The 23,201-nt window shown below is 33.3% G+C and overlaps 1 protein-coding gene across 9 annotated transcripts in view; it reads left to right on the forward strand.

Annotated features, from left to right (window-relative positions):
- Nucleotides 1-563: 563 nt before the first annotated feature.
- Nucleotides 564-23,201, forward strand: part of PTPRC (protein tyrosine phosphatase receptor type C) — a 134,555-nt gene continuing 111,917 nt past the window's right edge. For 8 of the 9 annotated variants that reach the window (XM_074308694.1, XM_074308696.1, XM_074308697.1 and 5 more), the window contains exons 1-2: nt 564-671; nt 765-880. In XM_074308694.1, the coding sequence (XP_074164795.1) occupies nt 814-880 (67 nt within the window). In that variant the 5' untranslated portion in view covers nt 564-671; nt 765-813. Of the gene's footprint in view, nt 672-764; nt 902-23,201 lie in introns of all 9 variants that reach the window. The other variant, XM_074308701.1, reaches the window with a different exon arrangement.

The following is a 23,201-nucleotide window of genomic DNA, read 5'->3' on the forward strand; positions in this document are numbered from 1 at the left end:
CATCTCTTAGAGCCCCTAGCTTCCTTTAAAATGTAATTCAAATACCATTTTCTACATGAGACTTTTTTCTGATCTCTCTTGCACTGTCTCACTCCTAAAAAGTGTTTTCTATTTTTTGGGGGGTACTTATTGACTGTTTCACCCAACTATAGCATAGAATTTGTGGTCCACAATTCTGTAGAGTCCCATTTCTAGGAAGTCAAGGGCCTATAGGATAGGTCTGTGTTCTATGATCAGTCATTTAGTAGTCACACAAACCTATCCTGATTCTCAGCTTTTTATTTTCGTCTTTCAAATAAGAATAATACTGAGAATTTTCTGGGATTCTGACAGAATTTATCAGAAATGTTGTCTGTAGCAAAAGAAGCATTATTTAGGGAGTTACAAAAAAAAAAAGGATTGTCTTTTCTTTAGAGAAAGAGGATCTCTTTAAAAGGGCCTCTTAATTCATCTCAGAAACAAAAAAATGGCTAGAAATAAGGAAGTAAGATGTCACTGCACTGACTTTGAACGAGTCTCAACTTCCTGGAAACAGGACTCTACGATATTTTTTTGAGAAGTAGGTAAAACTGAATCTGACATCACTACCTAGTAGTGCCTGTAGCTAGCAAGTGGTTAGTTGAAGGGTTACAGAGGAAATTGCTCTCTGACTGATAAGACAACCCAGCAGAGTATGTGCTCTCAGTTATTTTATTTTTGATTCTGTTTTACGGAGAAATACTTGTTTTTTTCCCTCAAGTAATAACAATTATTTTCCCTTTCAGAAGGACGGATGCTGTTTCATTAGGATACAGTTGATCCCCAGACATAATCATGTTTTTGTGGCTTAAACTCTTGACATTTGGCTTTGCGTTTCTGGACCTTGATATCTTTGTCACAGGTATGTGCTTGGCTCTTCATGGTTTCTTGTTTGAAATTTTATTTTAGAAGAATTTTTCTAAGATGACAATAATTAATACTGAAAGAAAAGATTGCAGTGAGTGTCAATGTAGACTTGGTAACTTGGAAATATACGTTGCAGAAATGCCAAAGTTCCCTTAGATAATATGAAGGTGTAACTTGAGTGACAGATTACAATGCTTCCTTCCACTGGAAAAGAGTATGTCTTCTTTTTGGAAAAAATCATAATAAAAAGAAAAACAGTGTCTTTTTCAATTTTTACCTATTGCTCAGGGCTCTAAAAAAGCAAAACATTTCTTTAAAAAAGAAATAAAATCTTTAAACTTTTTCCAACCTCTCAGATTTTATGTTTTATTATTTTTTAAATGAGAAAATCAAGATTTTAAAAAAACCATCTACAATATTTTTAACATCCTGCTTTTGTGAAGCTATACAGAAGGGCTTTGGTGGCATGTAAGCCACTCCCTGATCTCAGCCCACAAATTTGCTTCCTCAAATTTTGATGACTACTCTTAGCATTTTGCTGAATTCCAAATTTATATGATGATGTGGAATCATATGGCAGGGTTAACCTTCTTTTGATTCCTATGACTAAAAAAGTTTTTGCATCCAGGTTTTAGTCTCACTGGAGAGCCATGGATGCACTTGGGTACTCTTTTTCTGCCTTGGCAACCAAGGAGCCAACACCCTTCCTGGGTATATTCGTGAATTTTAGAGATCAGGCTTGAAAAGCTGAGGAGATGAGTCTTAAGAAAACATAAAACTAACTTTTCTCAGAAGTGTTTCATGCAATTTTTGGCTTATTGTATTTTCAGAAATAGTTTTAATTCAATTACCTGATTTGGTTTGAGATCCCAATTTGTTGAAGGATTATGTAGTGAATGTTTAGTGGCATTTTCCATTCTACTACATTTCTATTGGTCACAAAGATAGTGAAAATCATTTGGATTTAAGACTTCTTTCTGTGTGTGTGTGACTTGCTTAATATTAACTTTGCAGAGTGACTCTAAATACTTAATATGAAGTTGATATTTTTGGGAACTTTCTAATAAACTAAATGGAGTGAATTGTTTGTATTTTTTTATTCTATTTTCATTTTGAAACCTTTCTGTACTCTCTGCTGATCTCCTTTCTTCAAGAGAGGCAGGTCAGCAGCTACCTCCTGAGCCTATGCCATTGTGAAGTTCTACTTTTGCTAACACAAAGGAGTTAGATGAGGAGGGGAGACTGGGATGGATTTTTTCTTGCAATGATAGATTCTGTTGCTCTCCCCTATGTGTTTGGTCAGCAGTGTCTCTTGGTTTGGAATATCCATTTATATGCCTGCTATAAGTAAGGGGTCTTACTGAGCAGCAAAAATCAAGACAGTAGCAGTTTGGATTCCAACGTACTTTCAATGAAAGAAAAAAAAATATTGCATCTTTTTTATTAGCTCTAAATCATAGCACATTTTCATTTCTACCAAGTTTGTTCTTATAGTCTTTCTGTCTTGCAAGTAGAGGTATTTTATTGGAATAATAAACAAAATTTCATTATTATAAGATGTAATTGGGTTCAATTTTAAAGAAGCTACATTAATAAGGTCATAATATTATCAGTGATAGATAACAGAATATTTGATATATTTTAAATTATTAAAAATCCAGAACTTGGTCTTTTTGTCTTTGAAAAGGCCTTGTAGAGAGCCTTGCTTATACTAAGCAACCAAATATTTTTCAAGGAATAAATGGTTAGTGAAATATGTAGATATATATATAAGATTATGTAATATGTATAAAATGCATACAACAATGAATATTACATATGACACATCTATCTATATAATATGTTTATAACATTGGAATGAATGAAGTATTGTAAACATATAGCACCATAAAAATTATGTGGTATTTAATGATCTAAGCGCAGAGTTTAACTAATTACTCTATATAGAGTATTCCTATACATGGCACTAATACATGGCACTGATAACATAGAGAATTTATGCATTTTGCAATATCTCAGACATAAAGAATCTTCATGATGAAATGTTATGAATGAAATGTATATTATTTCAATAACATTTTGCTTGTTAAAATTGATACGTATTTGCAAAAATAGCCAAAGAAAAGGGAACAATCTGACAATAATGCATTTAGAGGTATAAATCACAATATAAAAGAAAATGTTTTTATCTTTAAAAGAAATGATTAAATAAGGAGTTGTCCAATAATGAAAGTGTGGCAGAAGGTAACAGTGAAGAACCATTTATAACTTTCAGAAAGGCCGATCCTTGTAGGTGCACTAAAATATATTGTATGACTGAAGATTAGCCACCAGCTGAGGTCTATTCAGAAGTTTTCAATTCAATCTGGAAGGATTTCTCCTCCAGAAGTAATTTTTTATTTTGGTTGTGAAAATTGAATTTGCTTTACAGAATGTTTTAAGCCGATTTTGCTAAAAATAAGCGATTATTTTAAAAATGGTTATATCTATAACTTATCTAACATACATATGGAGAACATTCTTTTTCAAAGACAGTATTAGTGCTTCTCTAGCCATATTTTTGTACTATACCAGTTTTGAGGTCAAATGATTCTTTATCCTGACATGAATATTTCATCTCTACACTTTATAAGACATAAGGATTTTTATGATCTTAAGTAGTTGCTGCTTTCAAGGAATTTTCCTTCTTTCCTTCCTTTCCTTCCCATATCCCTTATTTGGATGACATGAAAACTGATTCTGAAAACTTCCAAGATTTTAGCTTTGTCTCTATGGATAGAAGCCATATACTCTTTGGGAGGACAACTGGATTAATTAATCTCAATATGTAAAAGAACAAAAAATAGTCAAAATATTAAAAATGGGTAAAAATGTTTTTGATTGCAAACTCAAGAGTGGCAGATGACAAAATCTGCATAAAAAGGTGCCTATTGGGCATGGAAAAAGTGATTTTATCTAGTTCAGGGAAAGTCTCAGGAAATATTAATGGTCATGTCTTTTGCATACACATACTTCTCTCTGAGCATTCTCTTTCTTTTCCCTGGGGAAGAAAGTACAACTAACCATGGCTGTAAGATTTCTGGACAACTTGTTGGAAAGAATTTAGTTTTGAAAGTGGAGTTAATGGGACTTCTTTAGAAGATGCTAATGGAAACAAGGTCTATTTGTACTTGACATAAAGAAAATATCTTGTCAAATAGGAACATGAAGGATATTTTTGTGTATGGTAATGTTGTAGTGACTTAAGCCATTTTTTTCATACTAAGGCATTTTTACAGACTAATTATTAATGGATTATTAAAGCTGGAAGGAATTAGAGATGACCTTACCTAATTCCCTCATTTTATAGATAAGTACTTTAGCATTTGAAATGTTCAGGGTAGTGATCTATCCAGTTGTAATTGAATATACTTGCAAGGGAAGATGGTACAATATAGTGAAAGGCAGTGGCATTCATTTCTAACTGTACTTTCCTCTTGGAACAAATATTTGCCTTATTAATTTGCGATGGTCATATGCTGCTATGATTTCTTGTCCTAATGGGCTTTTGTCTTTGTTTCCTCTCCTAGGTCTATTTGTAGGATTTGACATGGTGAACTATTCTTTTTTTCAAAAATCCGTAGTTTAGCTTTTAAGATTTTCCATAATTTCACTTCAAAGTACCTTTCCATGTATATATTTCACAACTTTCCCATGTAAAAACTCATCTTTTCCATCAATTCCTTCCAATATCTCATGAATATTATTATATCTATATCTTAGCTCTTGTTCTTCTTCTTGCCTAAAAAAACCTTTGCAATTTTCTGAATCTTCCTGTCCTTTAAGGACCAGCTCAAGTTCAACCTCTTCTCTATTATCATTCTCAATATTCTTACTCATAAGAAACTTTCTGGCATTCCATGAACCCATCAATTATGCTACTCATGTGTCATGTATTTTTAGTTATAATTTTTGTGGATCTTTGTCATCTCTTAAATACAAGGCAAGTTTCTTGAAGGCTAGGATCTTATCTTTTTTCATATACCCCACAGAATCTAACAAGTACCTAATTTATTAGTTGACAAATTCAATTACAAAATTTGAAAGAAATAATATGTGGGGAAAAGAAACATTAAAGGTTGATCTCCCTTTTCTAGTTCTTTCCATTTGTTTATTCCTGCTCTAAGGTTAGAGTCAAGTCATCCATGAAGTGCAAGATTTCTCTAACATCACTGGAAGCTTTCAACCAAAGTAGGAGTAAGGGTACAAGTTGGATTAGGTGACCTTTAAGGTTCCTTTGAAATCTGATATTTTATAATTCTCTGGTCTCAGTGTAAGGAGGTCTTCATCTAAAATATTATTGTTTGTTTTATTAATTTTAATTATTATATAATACCTTGTAAGATAGATAATTAGTTTTTATATATTTATCATATTCCCTAATTTAATAAAATTTATTTTATTTATTATATATTTATTATCAAATTTATTATATATATTTATTGATCAACTCTGTTACAACTTCCTGAGGGCAGTGATTAGGTCATATAGAGCATTATATTTCCAGAATCAAGGATAATATCTTATATTTATATGAAATATTGAACAAATATTTGTGAAGAGAAGGACAGAAAATAAAAAGATGTGCGAAGAGAACAGAGAAGGGAATAATAAAGTGATATACAAGGAAGAAGGATTTAAAGAAAAGGAGGTTGGGAAAATATACAAAAATGATACATTTTAAACTTGGACTAATATAGAATAGAAAACACACTATAATTACTCTCTGAAAAATAGAGGTCCATAGGAGACCCAGAGGATAAAACACTGCATTAGGAATGAAAAAGGCCTGAGTTTAAACCAGCTTTAGACACTTATTAGCTGTGTGTTCCAGAAACAAAACAAAACAAACAAACAACCCTCCTCCCCAAATCCAAAACAACCCAAACCTTCTGATTTAGTTTCTTCATCTGTAAAATGGTGATAATAATGATAGAACCTAACTCTCAGGGTCACTGTGAGCATAAGGTGAGCTAATATTTAGTCCTTAGCAAACCTTTAAGCACTATATAAATTCTATTAGTCCTATTTAAAGAGTTTCCTGAGACATTGAGAGGTTAGTGACTTACCAGAATCACAGATCAGTAAGTACTGAAGAAAGCACTTGAACACAGGTTTTCTTAACTCTTGAAGCAAATTCTTTATCTGCTATCCTAAATTGTCTCTTAGCAACATATTTCTCCAAAAATCTCCAGATTTTTCAGATTTTATCCATTTTCCTTCTTTGCTTTCCTATTCTTTTTACTACTCTCCTTCCCCTTGGGAACATCTTCATTTATTGATAGTGTATGGTTTTAGAGCTTCCTTAGTATTTTAAAGCTTCCTTAGTATTATAAAGCATATGCATATCAATAGAATTAATTCTATTTATTTTGCTGTTGAGACTATTGAAATAGTGCTGTTTTGTTCCATTTTATAGATGAATAAGAGAGGAAAAGATGTGCCCAATAGGAGCAAAAGAGTGGTATGCTTTGTACATTGTATGTGACCTATTTTATGAATACAAAACACAAACAGAAGGATCTGAAAGACAGTTTCTAAGTGGATGATGCATTAAGGAATACTGTTTTGATGGAGGGTAGAAATGAGAAATTGTTAGAATCAGATTTAGCATTTGAAAGGACATTATAGATCATTTAGTCTTTCATTTTGCAGGTGAAGAAATTAAATGGGAAGGAATTGCTTTGCTTAAAGTGAGCATAAAGTCAAATTTTTAACTAATTATTTTTTTTTAAAAAGCAGTAGTAGCAAATCTATCCTTGAACTGTTAGTTTTGGCTAACTGGCTATTGAATATGGCTTTTCTCTTGTAGAGAAAAAACAAAAACCAAAAGATAACCAACCAAACAAAAAAAAATCCCCAGGATCCTCACACTAGCCAGTCATCATGTCAACTCATGAAATTAGTCATAGAGGAACCAGACCAGAGAGTATAGATAATTTAGTCTGCTTTTATTACTACAATTACAGTCAGCACTTTAAAAGGTGGGGTTAAACACTGGAACATTTGCTCTCATTTTTTTTTTATTTTAAAATTTAACAAAGGAAAGAAAAGATCAGTTTGGAACTCATTTGTTATTGCCTTAATTATAATTTAATTCATTATTAAATATTTATTATTAATTATGAGGATGAGAAAAGGAGGATTATTTTATATTTTTTCATTGTGGTATATCAAAAAGAGCACTAAACTTGGATACATGCTGAATGCAGTTTTATGGGCCCTGAGTTCAAATTTTGACTCTGCTATTTTCTACCTGTGTAATGTGGGCAAGTCACTTTATTTCTCAAAGTCTGAGTTTCCTCCTTTGTAAAATGAGAGGATTAAAGTATATGATCTCTAATTTCCTTCTAGATTTGTAATCCTGAGTTTGAAATACCATTAAAGCTTAAAGCTGAATTTAAATTTAGACACATAAATTATCATCACTCTACTGAACCTTAATAACTGATTTTTGCCAATTTTTTTTAACCGAAAGGAATTGGTGGTGAGAAAGGTATTCTATGAGAGTCTATAAAAAGAATATGCACATCTGAATCTGTTAAACCCTACATTCTTGCTTGATATACTTTTTCCTTGACCTTGCAACATGCAATTCACCTACAGATGTGACTTGGACAAGTTTGCTGATGTGCACTGTTTGCTTGTATTTGCGCTGACTTATTCAACTAGAAAATCAAATCAAATCCCATCAAAGCTGTTCTTGGGATGTTATGCCACAGATATCATCTTGGAAGAGCAAAAAACAAAAATATTGTCAAAAGAATCCAAAGTTTCCTTAGGAAATTTTCATCATAGGGAGAAAAAGTCAAATATCACTGACCTTTTATTTGGAAGGTTAATGCTCTGGTTGCAGCTGCAAGGAGCTAAACATCTGTGACTGAAAGAAATAAGAATATGGCTTACATTTGCAACTGATAAGCCCCTTAAAAGGCAGCATCAGCACCTTTTTCAAAGATCTCAAAACCTCAAGTGAAGGTCTAACGTCAACAAAACTATTTGTGTCTCACACTGACAGAATACGACCATGAAAACATAAGCTTTTTTCTAAACTTGAGTTATAACAGTTTATAGTGAAAAAACCTTGGCATGACTTTTGCAGGGTCTTTTGTTGAGATAAAGATTGAATTTTATGCTAGTCATCAATTGCCTCTCCCAGTTACTTATGGATTTGCAAACCAGTCAATCTCAATGGTGCTTCTAGAATGGATCAGCTTTCCCTATCTCTTTTCTTTCCCTTTCCTTTCCCCTGTTTCTCTCTCACTCCCTCTCTCTTTTTTCTGTCTCTGTCTCTCCTCTCTTCTTATTTTTCCTCCTTCAAAGAATTGGAAAGAAACCTGGACTTATAGTTGAGAGACTCCAATATCTAGGTTTTTTTTTTTAAACTTTGTCACTAATTAGCTATAAATAATTTTCACCTCTATAGTCCCCACTTTCTCACCTCAACTGTACAAGATTAAGATAATCTCTATTTCTAGTCCTTTTGTTTTGTGCATTTATAATACTATTTTGAGTTATAGCTAAGAAGATGACTTTTTAAAGGAATAAATATAAAATATTACATTTTAGGGTGCAAAAAATCAACTCCGTGAGTAACAATTAGAGAATAGATGGAAGTAGCTTATTGTGAAACCATCTGGAATAACTGAATAGTCTATAATCCCAGTATGAATCAACATGGTAATCTGGAAGCCAACAAATGTGTCCTTAGACTGAATTAAAACTGATCCTCTGTATTCCAAGCCTATACTGATGATGTGACTCTAGGAAAACCACTTAATCTCTTTTTGGCCTGGTATGTCTCTAAGACATATAAATTCCAGAGCAGTTATGTATTTGCATTGGTGGAGGGAGCTTCTGAACTGGAACTTCCCTGTACATGAAGTCACAGGCTCAGACCAAATTAATGATAATAATAATTACTTCAATTTATATAGCACTTTAAGTTTTATGAAAGACTTTCCTCACAAAAGCCCTGTGAGATAGACCATATAAATAATACTATCTTCAGTTTGAAAAATAGGAAGCTCTGCAGGGTTGTCACCTGTGTATGGTCCCCTCTAGAGCAAGGCAGGTTTAAAACTCCATGTTCAGAGATTTATCCATTATACCATATTGTTCTTCAAACACCATTGTGCTACTCATTTAAGAGAAATGTATTTCCCAAGACTATGGAGGAGCAATTGGTCCCAAAGCTCTTTGTCCCTTTAAGAAAATATCAAGAATGTTCAATTCTGATGTCCATATTGAGGTAGGACATCCAGAAGAGGACAATTGGGATAATGGCTTCAGCTCCTGTAAGGGCTGATTGAAGAAACTATCGATCCTTAGCAAGGAGAAGAGAAAACTTGAAGAGGATGGGGGAAAAGATATTCAATATTCAAAATTTTTAAAAACTTGTCATTTTAAAAATTGGAAGAGGGATTAGATTCATTGTTTGGCTCCAGAAGATAACATCACAGAGCAAAGTGACAAATTTATACTTGATGAAAGGAAAAACTCGGGTTGAACTGAGGAAGTTGTGAAATCCCTCTCACTGGAGATATTGTATGCTGAGTATATCATAGAAGAGAGCCTTCTTCACTTATGTTTTGGATGAGATGATCTTATTAAATATATCACCCTGTGTAAATCACTTAATCTTTTTTAAACCTTTTTCTTCCTCTGTTACCTCATCTATGTTGCTGTTGTCTAGTCATTTCAGTCATGTCTGACCCTTCCCGACCCTGTTTAGATTTTTCTTGGAAAAGGTATTGGAGTGATTTGCCATTTCTCTTGCGCATTTTGCAGATGAGGAAACTGAGGCAAACAGAATTAAATGACTTTCCCAGGTTCATATAACTATCAAAAATCTGAAGCTAGATTTGAACTCAGAAAGATGAGCCTTCCTAAGTACTAGCCTGGCATTCTGTCTACTCTGCCACCTAACTTCCCTTCCTTTTCTATACAATGGGTTTAAGAATAGCATCTACCTCAGTATCTCACAATGCTTTGCAAGCTTTGTAGCAATGTGTTATTATTACCATCATCATCATTATTTTGACCGTTGGGCTCTGCATTTCTGTACTTCTGTGATTCTATAGATTGCATAAATGGCAGACCAGGCCCAATGGGACACATGAACAAGCTCATCTTTATATAAGGATGAAAAGAGATTATGAAAATTAATTCTGACATTGTAGAAATCTGCACTAATGCCTCAACAAGCCAATTCAAACAAAGGAAGAAGTGTTTTAAAATGTTGCTTGTTTTTTATTGTTGCTTTTTAGTAATGTTTATTTTGTTATGCTTTTGATCAGCTGTAGATATTTTATCTCCAAATGTTTATCCTCTGTACTGGTAGTGACAGAATCGTTTTTTCTCCTTCTATACACTTCGTTTCACACAGCAGACTTCTGCTTAATAATTCCCCTATGTCAATACATTCTCAGTGGACTCGGTTGCTTAGGTTTCTAATGGATGATCAATGGAAGAACTTCTCTTGCAATCTTCTTGCTCATGATCTTTTACACACTTTAGAGAATAATGTATTTGGGCTAGTTTTATACCCTGCTCTTTTTCACAAGGAGGCAAGTGGGAAACTGTGCCAGTAATTGTCCTTTGAACTAACTACTCTTTCCTGTTTTGAACCCAGTGTAAAATGGTAGCTGTACCACACTTCCTTGCAACCTTAATAGGTCTCTCCCCTGCATGTACCCTAGCCACTCAATCTTTCTTTCCAACAGGTTTCAGTCAGTCTTAAAGAAAAATATTTCTGGTCCTCTTCCCACTCTGTGGTTTATTTAAATACCCTGGTGGAAGTGCTGTTTCCATTCTGCACTACTTTTTTTGGCTCTGGCATCCCTAACTTGGTAGAAGTGACCCAGAGGGTAAGACTCCACGTAAACTTCCTTTTACATCAACTTCTCACAATATGGCATTATTGTTAAGAAACTTGCAAATAGAGATAGGAATATACCTTAGGAATTCTACTTGCTAATTTTTTGTTAATCATCTCTTAGCCAATTCTCTTAATCAATGATTTTACCACCTTTTCCACACTGCGGGTGGGAGACACTAGGTTTTAATTTCTCCATCGGATTTTATTGTTCTCCTAACCTCCCCAGCTTCTAATTTTCTTGGTTTCTGATTTTAAGCTTTGGAGAAAAGGATTACTGAGCACCAGCATGGGATCATCCTAGACTAGTGTTACTTTGAATTTTGAACTGGCCACTAGACAAGTAGGATCAGAGAACCACAATGGGCATATTATGCTTGAATTTTAGCATTTTACACTTTGACAAACTTTCTCATAACAGCTTCATATAAAGAGACGATAACAGATTTAGGAAGATCTGAGCTCCAGTATGACTTTTGACATAGGCTTCTCATTACTCTAGGCAATTCTCTGTGATTCTAAATTTCAAAAATTATGCTTTACTTGAATTGGGAAAATGAATTATCTCACTTGGGTGTTCTTTATGCCATTGACATTGCAGGTGTAGTGCCCGTCCCTGTCATTATATGTCTTAGGTCTAGTGTGTTTGTATAGAGATTACTTAGATACAATAGCCATCTAGCATAATCTCATGCCCACAGGAGCTGTTTCATGAGTGGTTGTAGACTGGATGTTGACAATGGGATAATGCGACAAATTTCCTGTAATGTCTGGGCTAGCTTTCTTGAGGATCTCTGGATGGGCCTTGGTCTTAGCAGGAGAGTCACCAAGAGGATGGTCAGGGATAGAGTCTAGAGTCTGGAGTCTGAGCTTGAGCTCACACACACTGGAGTCTCTCTCAAGTCTGCTTATTTCAAGTCCTCTCCGCCCTTATAAACCTTAGTACAATTACATCACTACAGCACACAGATCATGTGCCAACTGTAGAGCCATTACATCACTATACTAAGTACTAAGTATATGTGAATTAGAGAACCATTATCTCATCAATCACACTGAGTAAACACCGTGCTTGTAAATATCTTTGCTTCAAGTATACTTTTCTCAGAGTTCTGGCCCTCTACAATTTCCTATAAAATATGTTGAATAAAATTCAATGCAACCAGAATTTTTTAGGTGTCTACTATGCGCAAGATTGCTAAGGCTACAGAAATAAAATACAAAAATACAAAAATCTCAGAACTAGAGGACTCAAATCTAGGGCTTATAAAGGACTCTAGAAGCTATCCATTCCAAACTATGCATCTAATGGCGCTCCACTATAACATAACTAAATGGTCATCTAGCCTCTACTGAAGTCCTCCAGGAAGGGAGAACCCACCATCTATTCAGGTAGCACATACTGCTTATAGATGGCCCTAATTATTGGGAATTTTTTTCCTGACATCAATCCTATTATGGCCCCTTTCCAACTCCATCTAATATTCCTGATTCTGCCCAAAGGCAGAATGACCAATAGGGTAAAAGAGAGCAAACCTTATCCTCAATTCAACTACTGGAATACAGTTATCATATCTTATCAGGAGCCTTCTTTTCTCCAGAATAATATTTTGCTATATTCCATTATGCAATGGTTAAGGTCCTTAACCATTCTGAACCCAGAGGGAGGTTCCTCTGGACATTTTACCACTTATTCATGTCCGTCTAAAACCACAGTACTCAGAAATGAATACAGTACTGCAAATGCAGTGTAATGAGGGTAGAATGCTGTGGAACTATTATCTCCCTTCTAAAAGCAATGCCTCTCAATGTTATACAAAATTACATTAGATTTTTTTTCCTTAACTGTTACAATGACACTACTGACCTTCACTTAACTTGAAGTCCATTATAACTTCCAAATCTTTTGATATTGAATTTTTTGTTCCTGAGGAAAGGATTTGACATTAATTCCTACTGAGTTTAATTTTCTTACATTTTGCTCATTTCTCTCACCTTTTGGATCTTGACTCATCAAGTGTAAAAAGATAGTAAAAACTCCATACATACTCAATGCTGATGAAATAGCAAGTTCATAGATGTGTGTATACATCCATACATGCATATATTTGTATATATTTTATACACACATACATAAATTACCAGAATTAGAGACAGCAACTTATAAAGAGCAGGCCCTGGAGGCAAGAAAACATTGGTATAAATATATTAGACACATACCAGGTGTGTGATGTTGGGTAAAACACAATCTCCTGGTTCCCCAATGTTTTAGGCAATCTAAGGTCTCTTTGTCTTTCTTTGTCTTTGTCTCTGTCTCTCTGTCTCTCTCTCTAACTCTACCATCTATCTATCTATCCATCTTTCTTTCTAGTATTTGTGTGTGTGAAGTAGTACAGAGCTAGATGGTTCTGTGATTTTACCGGCATAGTAGAAACTCTCAGATAAGGAAACTCAGTTTACTAAAAAAGTTCTACATTGTACTCTCCCATCTTCCTTTGGAAAAAAAGGTAGTAGTTATAGAAGATAGGAAAAGCAGAGGGATCAAGAGCTAGCCATCTCAGAAGAAGAAAGTCAAGAGCAAGGGAGAAGGACATGATTCCTTTTGTTCATCTGGATCAATGATTTAAGGAGTAATGGGAAGTTGTATTATGAAAACTATAACCAGAGATAGATTGACAAATCACTAGTAACTTTTAGTCTTAAAGAATTGTCAGGGGATCCAATACTTGCGTATGTCCACCTAGTTAGTATGTATTAGAAGCAACACTTAACACCAGAATTTTTAAAAATTCCAAAGCCAGCACTCCATCATAGCTCAACACTTTCAATTATCAGTCTTCTCTAGCAATCCCCTTCCAACTTCTCTATCTATCTATTCCATAACAAATTGAGCCCATTTAATTTGTTCCATAGATTCAGACAAAAATTAAATTACACTTTTGATGATTTCTGGTGAACTCTAAATCAAACTAAACTCATTGAAAGCAAAGTATGAAAGGGGAATAGATTATATAAAGAAAGGAATTCTTTTGCTTTGAAGTAAGTAAAACAATGATGTTTTTAAACAATTGAATTGTTTTTAAGGTGATACAAAATGAAAGTTTGCTATAGAAGCCCAAATAAACTAGATTTGATTCTGATTAAGTAGGGAGAGTAATTTAACCTTTATTAATCATTTTGATCATAGAAAATACAGAGATTTTGATTTGGTTCTCAGAAATATAGATACCAGATATTTTTTCCTAAACTATTCAAATGAACTTTTAGAAGAATCATATGAAAGTATCATTCAGTGTATCTGTTAAATACCAAATAGACCATGTTTCTATGGCTTGAGAACCCACAGTGAATGATTTAATCATCTGGTGAATTTGAGAAATGTAGTCTGACAATCTAGATTCTTAGTTCATTCCTAACCCTTTACTTCTCTCCAGCAAGTATAACGTTTAAAGCTTCTATATTTTAAGAAATGTGAAGGGTGAGGCCTCAGAAAGGGGATAAATTTATCCCTCTGGGCCTCAATTCACATTTGTAAAATAAGAAGTTTAAAATAGATGAAATCTAGGTTGCAATTTTGCTATATTTCTAAGTAGATGAAACATAATGACATTTTACAGCAAGTAATATAAATACTGACTTAAGGAAACCTTCAGTCTAGAAAAGTAAAGGGGGAAATGAGAACTTTAAATAATGTTTATTATTGTGATTGACTATATTAATAGAAATATAGATCATTTCCAAACACAAATTGTTGTTATAAAATGGTATCCTTTAAAATGAAAAAGAAATAAGTATATTTGCAAAAGTAATTCGATAGAATTAATTTTTAGAGTAAATTTGGATGTTATTTATTTTTATGTTAGGCCTAATAATGTTTACACACACACACACACACACACACACACACACACACACACAAGCTTGGTATTACATTTTAAGTGTTATATAAACATAAAACTACTTTGACTTCTGCTACTGCTACTGTAATAACAAGGTATTAGAAATTCAATTGCAAAGCAAAAGGAGGAATTCTAAGAATTCCTGTTCATTCATATCCTGAGGAATTTGTAGATTTTAAATGATAAATAAAATATTTGTAATAATAACTGCACTGATTATAATTGTTTTTATATTGAACTTTTTTTTCTTTTTGATATTATAATCTCTTACCAACCTCAGGCCATTCTAGGCTTTAAACAACTCAATATCTCCATCTGCCCCCAACCCATTATCCAACCTATTGTCAAAATATAACTTTTTGGTGATATTTTTATTATATGCCAATTTCTCTCCTCTGCCTGCCATTAATTTGTCTACTTTACTCATTTTTTCTCAGCTATGAAAGTGATCTTCCTATAAAGATCTGCCCATCACCTTCTTAATTAATAAACTCTACTGGCGCCCTATCATCTCCAAAATTCTCTCTTTGGTATTCAAAGTCCTATACAATCACCCATCACATTTCCAGTATTATTGTATCTTATGTCTCACCCTACCTGTACTACTGCATGTAGTCTGTCATCCAAAGACATTGACTGGCCTTGCTATTCCTTGAATTAAGACATTCCATTTCCCAATTCTTAGAGTCTTTAGGATGCAGGTTATTCTTTCCTTTTCCATAAACTCTAGGATGTAATACATAGTTTTCTTCAAAATTCCTGCAATTTCTACCCTATTTAGCTTATATATAATATAAGAAATTCTCTTTGTTGGTTCTTTCACTCTTAGATGGATTAAATAATCAAATAAATGAAGACGTTATTAACAGCTTAACTTTTGGCTGAGTGATGGTAGACGATATCTTGTTAATCAAAGTTTCCTATCACTGCCATATTCTGAAACTAGATGGTTATTGTTTGTCCTTCATTATCAGAGAGGACATGACATCAGAAAGGTGATGCTAGGCTTTCCAAGTGAATTGGATTTAAGTGAGGGAGGGATGTACAAAGTATCAGCTTCTCCTCTGGAATCATCTAAGTATAGCAGCAAGTAATAGATCAAGATGACTAGAGGTTATACAGTAAATAGAGAGCTGGGCCTGGAGTAAGAAAGACCTGAGTTTAATTCCTGTCTCAGATACTTCCTATCTGTGAGATCCTAGATAAAGATCCATTATCTTCCTCAGTTTCCTCATCAGGAAAACGTAAATAATAATATGCCATATATCCCAGGGCTTTTATATAAGCTATGTGAATTAATGTTTGTAAAGCACTTTGTAGATCTTAAATGCCATACACTTACTATTATGAAATGCTACATAAATGAGCTATTATCATGCCTCTGACATGTTTTTTAAAGTTCTAATTTATTTCTTCTTTTTATACTGTTGGCCAATTGTGTACCAATTACAAAAATAAATTCTATTTCTCCTTTTAATATATGTTTCCACCATCATTTCTGGATTTTCTTGCATAAATATATCTTGCTAATATATAATGCTACCCCATTTTCTTTTTTTGGCTATTCTGTTTCTTTGGAATAAATTATATAAATGTACTTCTTCCTACAAAGCCTTCCTACAATAAAAATTGTATTTCTGAGACAAATTTGCTCCCTTGTATTGCAGCTTCTTGGGAAGGTGCTGTAGTGAGTAGAGCACTAGACTTGGAGTCAGGAAGACTCAGACTCTAACTCTGTGACTGAGCAAGTCATTTAACCTACTGTACCTCAATTTTCTCATCTGTAAAATGAACTGGAGAAGGAAACTATTCCAGTGTCTTTGCCAAGAAAACATTGAATAGGGTCATGAAGCGTCAGACACAACTAAACAACATTGGAGTTTCTAGTTCCTCTTGTTTGTTGCCTAAACTATAGGCATCTGTATATAGACAATTGAGGCCATGGGTTTCACTACTGATTCTTTCCTTGAACTTTATATATATTTAATCTTTATTATATATAATTATATAATTTTTATATATATATATATATATATATATATATAAAATCTTCCCCTCTTTCTATTCCCAAACATTTTTTTACTTTGTTTTGTTTAAAATTCTTTTGACTAGATTTATTGGATGACAAACAAAGACATTTTTATCAGACTTTGCTAAGTGTATTCCATCTCTGGCTAAGTATCTGTCAACTCCTTTATTGAAGACTATGATCCAAATCTCATGCTTAGAAATCATATTCTTAGCTGCTGTTCACTTTCCAAATTAATTTTTGTTTCCTCATTCCTTTCATGGGGGAAAATGTGAGGAAAACTCAGGCTATGCTTTTATGGTCTTTAGCTTCTTGCCTAAGATTCCATTTGCTAGTCATACTTTCTGGATTCCATCTGGAAGTATTGGTTGTGTCGACACAAATCACCAAAAGCAGGTAATTGTCATCCATTTTAATAATTGTTGGGGACTTCTCTGGTACATATTGGATATTTTCCCTATTAAATCAATAGATCACTTTATTAGTACTTTATTGTTAACTACTGCCCTGGGAAACACTGACTTCTAATGTTCTCTTCTTTCTCTGTTCTTACCATATGAATTCTTACCTGAACTATGACTGCCTCTTATAATTCTTAGAAGGATGAGCAATTTCTTCCTCCAACATAGAGTACTTTCTTCTTCAGAAAAAGTCTAAAATCAATTTCGAAATACTAGTTTTACAGATGCCATCTTAAAAAACTGAATTAACTGTAATACTCATCCATTCTCTATCCTCCAGACAAGGGACATGTTTCCCCTTCCATAACTTAGAACTTTTTTTAAACATATGAAAGCTTTTCTTCTTCTTCCTTTAGAAACCTTTTGTTCTCTCTAGAAACCTGAAAATTGAGACCGGTATTCTTTAAGCACTTTACCTTCTCCAAGGAGATTAGTTTACATTTGGAACAAAGATATCAGTGTTAGAAATACAAATATTGGAAGCTTGATGCAAGCCATTGTATGACTTTTATTCTCCATAATGGTTACAATTTTCAGTCTTGTTTCTTAGAAATATTCATGGATATCTGTATAACTTTTCACATCCAATTGTTAATTTTTTAAAAGTTAAATTTTTTAATAAAGAACTTGATTCACCCACCAATTTATATTGCCAATTTGCTTCATTCTCTCTTTGTTCTGTTTGTCTTGTTGCTTTGCTTTGTTTTGCCAGCTTTCTTCTTATTTTCCTTCTTGAATTGACCAATTCATCTCTGGTTTTCTTTTTTCTTCTTAATTTTCCATATATCCTTCTTAATTCTCCATAATTTTATAATCTAGAAGTAGAATATTAACTGCTATCTCAGGAGATTGTTTTCCTTCAGATTTTCTTCAGTTCCTTTTAAGTTTTCCCAAAATTTCTCTTTCCAAACTTTACCTTCTCATTAATTCAAATTCCTCCAAGTTATCTAAATGATTTCCTTCTCTGTTTTTAGTTTCTATCTATATTTCTTTCTCAAATCTCCTATAACATTTTCCTACAGAAGCCAGGAATAGACTTTACTGATTATAATTTTAAACATGTGCCACCTGGATTTGAAGTATAGGAGGCAAAGGTGTGAATAATCATTTACATTTAGATTTGGAATGGTTTTGGACTAATATCTGAATGGGGATGGATGTGCTAGGTGTTCCAATAATTTGCTTCTAATACACATCGAAACTACATTATGATCACCTGATTCAGAAGGAAGCAGTTTCATCCTCTCCTTAATACTTAGGTTGTAGCTAAGTTGAAAATTTAAATAGATCTGTTAAGGGCTTTCCATTCTAAGGATTTCATTGCTGGGACACAAGCTATGTGCCAAGTTAAAAAAGAAAAAGAATGAAATAATACATAATAATACATTAATGTACTATGAAATATCATTATATTATTATGTATTTTGTAAATGAAAAAGCAAGATTTTCTGAAAGTAAAGTATTTGATAATCAAAATGTTTGTTGGAGGAAAGAAAATAGAAAACACAAAAAAACAGAAATTGAATAATTGATGATTTTTCAACTCTGATAGTTTTAACTATGTATATAAGAAGAAGCATTTATCTTTGGTTTCAGAGATAAAAGCTAAATCTACCAAAATCTTCCTCTATCTTAGAAAATGGGGAATCATGTCATTTGTAGACAGGGCACTAACACAGGAATAGTATTTCTGTGTTATCCTATAAACAGGCAGAAGAGTAAATGAACCTGAGTGTACCCAGAGGGCCAGAAGAAACCAAGAACATCACAAGATGAAAGATGAAGGATTTCTCTGTCTGGGTTATGGGTTGCCACAAGCTTCAAAAGAACTTGCTTCCCTTCTTAGGATAGGAAACAATATCCTATTGAATACAGCTTAGAGGCATAAAGAGTTGGTTGGGAATGGATAGTGGGATCAAAGGGAGACTCCACTTGGCAATCCTGGAACTGAAAAGTTAGAAATATGGGGAAGACTTCAAAGGCATAAGAACAATAAAAATATCAGCAGTTATAAAAATATGAAAGCCATCACACTGGCTTTCTTAGAAAGTACTAGGACAACCAAAAATATTCTGAATTCACATCAAACCCTTTACACATACATAAAAGAAAGCCTCACTAATTGGTCAGTTTGTAAGGAGAGAAAAATATAACCACATTGCAAAGGAGTCCGTGGTAACTTTGGAAACTTGCCTTAAAGGCAGATATTTTCTTGTAACAGGTCTATACAAAGTAAGGTTTTAGGCATATTACTTTTTATATTTTTATTTGAAAACACATGTGATACTTGAAAGCTTCCTACTTACTTGAACTCCAGAATAACTGGTGAGATATTTGTATTGTTCTGAAATTTAAAATGTAGAAAAATACCTCTTTTTTCAGCAACTGTGAAATATTTTCTTATTTTTACACTAAATAATACCAACATATTAGGCATAAGGGAAAGAATGCACTGGGAAATTAAATTCATAGCAAAGCTTAAAATCAAGCAATGGGGCATAGAATCTCAAATCTTAAGTCATATATCGGAGTATGGAAAGAAAACTAAGTATACATATCATTTTTTTTTTGGTGGGGCAATTGGAGTTAAGTGACTTACCCAGGATCACACAACTAATAAGTGTTAAAGGTCTAAGGACAGATTTGAAATCAGATTTTCTTGACTCCAGAGTTCATATTCTATCTGCTGTGCTACCTAATTGCTCTCACATATCCTCTTGCTAGATATTAGGCACTGTGGGACAGCGGATAATTAATCTTGGTAGTAAGAAGGCAGGGTTAATTCCATATACTAGACACATATTGGATCCATCATTCTGAGCAAGTCATTTAATATCTGTTTTCTAGGGGACTCTAAAACACAAAAGAGTAGGTCTGAATTAACTGAAGAAGAAGAAGCTTTTCACTGGGAGTTTTCCTCACAATAAAATCATAGATCTAATTAAAATAATAACAAACAACTGTAATAATAATAACAATAATGGTAATAGTCCCCATTTGTATAGTGCTTTAAGACTTACAATGTTATTCTATAGCAAACATTCTATGAGAAAGAAGTATAAGTATTTTATAGTTAAGGAAATGGAATCTTAGAATTAAGGGACGTGGCCACAAACCAGATATCTGAGATAGAATTTGAATTTGTTGTCTAAACTCAAATGTTGTTCTTTTTTTTAAGTGAGAGAAAATGATATGTATTTTAGTGAAATGTATTTATATAAGTTGGGATTTTACATAAAAAGTTATATCAATATTTACATACCAATTCAACTCAATAGGCAGCTAATAAGGGCTTACTTTGGATTGAATTTTGTATCTTATTGGAGATTCAAAAACAAAAACCAAATTGCTATCACCCTTAAGGAGATTATGTCTATTTTATTAAATATTCACATGTAGAAAATAGAGATTTTACTTTTGGAAAAGATTTTAATAGAAGCCAAGTATAAATCAAGAAAAAATCTATTTTGGTTTTTCTTGTCCATCCATTCTTTTAGGAATAGCACTTAAGCATATCAGACACCATACACTTCCTTTGACTCTAGGCTGACATTTAATAGGTTGAGTTGCACATCTGGAAGTGATAGGCAAGGAAATCATACCATTTTTTTACTTCCTGAAAAATTCCTTCTCAAAGATAAAAGTATTTATTTTTTTAAAAATCTATGTGGTTCTAATGTCCTTTATGGTATTTTTAGCAAAGTATGTTAATTCATTTCACTGAGTCAATATAATGTGATAAATGCATGATTATTCTACATAAAAAGATAACAAGAGGCCATTGGTACCTTCAATGTTTTTATGAATGATTTTGATGGATTTAAGATATTTTAAAAACAATGTTAAAATATCAAAAGTTTAAAAGTTATGAGCATCTATAAGTAGGATTGATCATCTTTTATGGTACAAAATGTAAAATGATAGAAGTTTTCCTAATTTTATAAAATTGTGTCATCTACTAAAAACAAAACACCATTTTAATATACGTTTTAATTCTGCTATATGTGAGTAGTCAGTGGAATTAAAGAGCGTAGGCAAGAGGAAGATCACTCTATATAGTGAGAGTATCCTCACAGAAGAAGTGCTCCTATAGCTAGATAGTGATATATTTAGATAACTATTACATCTTATCAGTGAAAATTAAAATTTGATTTCTAGTTAACAAAGCATATTCATTAAAGCTGAAAGTCTTGAAGATAAAACATTGCTCAACTTTGATTTTCTTTGTAATGCAGAAATGTGTTTAGAATTTATTGCCCAAACAAGAACAGTTTGGAGGCCTGCTGGTGTCATAGTTGAATAAGTAGATGAGCAGATTACAGGTAAAAGCACTATCCTGGAGGGCAGAAGAAAGGACACTAAATTAAAATTCAATTCAACAAGCATTTGTTAACTCTCTTTTACGATGGGAGCCATAGAACAGAATAAAATAAAATAGTCCCCAGCTTGGAGAAGCTTAACTTACCGGGGTGGGGGGGGTGCATGTGTGTTATATACATATAAATAAATAGCTTACTGAATGGATGGAATAATAATACTTACATTTTATTTCACTTACTATGTGCCAGGTACAGTGCAAGCACATTACAATTATTATCTAATTTGATCCTAACAACAATCCAGGTAGTTAGATGTTATTATTATTATTATCCCCATTTCTGCAGATGAGGAAACTGAAGCAGTCTTGCTCAGAATCGCATAACTAGTAATTGTCTGAGGTTAGATTGAATTCATTTCTTTCTGCGTGGCTCTCTATCCGCCACACTATATATTAATGTGGTTTTTGTTAGTTGTTTGTTTTAATTTTGGTGAGTTAGAGAAGGAAGGTGTTGCAAAAACTACTGAGCATATCAGAAAAAGCCTGATCTGAACCTTGAAAGATAAATAAACCTTCCAAAGTGTGACAATTTGTGAAGAGAATGTGGCTATGGAAGACAGAATGTTATATGTGGTTAAATTCAGTTCAGTTTGACTGGAGTGAAAAAGGATGTAATCTAAGTGAATAAAGTCTGGAAAGACAGGCTGGAGACAAATTGTGGAAGTATTTAAATGGCAGACTAAATAGTTGATGTGGAAGTCTTTAAATGGCAGACTGAATAGTTGATATTCTGTCCTAGAGACCACAAAGAGCCACTGAAGTGATTTGAATTTTAGTGTGACATGCATGCTAAGAATTATGCTTTAAACGTAATATTTTGGCAGTTATCTGGAGAATGGATTAGAATGGGGAGACAGTGGAAGCAGGGAGACCTATCAAGAGAGGATTGCAAAACTATGGATGAGAAGTAACATAGCAAGGCTTTGATTCAAATCCCAAATCTGCTATTTACTACTTTGATAATGTTGGAAGAAAACACTCAAGTTTCTCAAGTTCTTCATCTGAATAATCTCTGAGGTCCCAGCTAGAAATGTTATATTCCTACTTAGCTATAGTCTCTTCTGTGTTAAGCCATTAAAATCCCAATAATAAAGTAGGAAAAATCTATTTCATGGAAAACATTGAAAACATTAATGATAGTGAATATATTCATATGTGTGTCTTGTGTAAAGATGTCTGTGTACGTATATATATATATATATATATATATACATATATATATGTATATATATATAAAGAGAGAGAGAGAGACAGAGAGAGACAGAGAGAGAGAGAGAGAGAGAGAGAGAGAGAGAGAGAGAGAGAGAGAGAGAGAGAGAGAGAGAGAGAGAGGAAAGACATTCAGAGATAGACAAAGACAGAGAGACAGAGGTAGAGAGCAGAGACAGAGAAAGACAGAGACAGACAGAAACAGAGATAGACAGAGAGAAACAGAGAGAGAGAGACAGAGAGACACACGGAGAGAGGCAGAGAGAGAGACCCAGGAGGGAGGGGATGGGGAGGGAGAGGGAGATGAAGCTTTTCACTATTTGCAAAGTATTTTCTGCAAACACCCCTTTGTGGTAAGTAATGTATTACTAGAATTTTTACAGAGAAAGAGACTAGAGCTTATAATCATATAACTGAACTCAAT

The sequence above is a fragment of the Sminthopsis crassicaudata genome, chromosome 4, assembly GCF_048593235.1.
Source record: "Sminthopsis crassicaudata isolate SCR6 chromosome 4, ASM4859323v1, whole genome shotgun sequence".
Classification (NCBI taxonomy): Eukaryota; Metazoa; Chordata; class Mammalia; order Dasyuromorphia; family Dasyuridae; genus Sminthopsis; species Sminthopsis crassicaudata.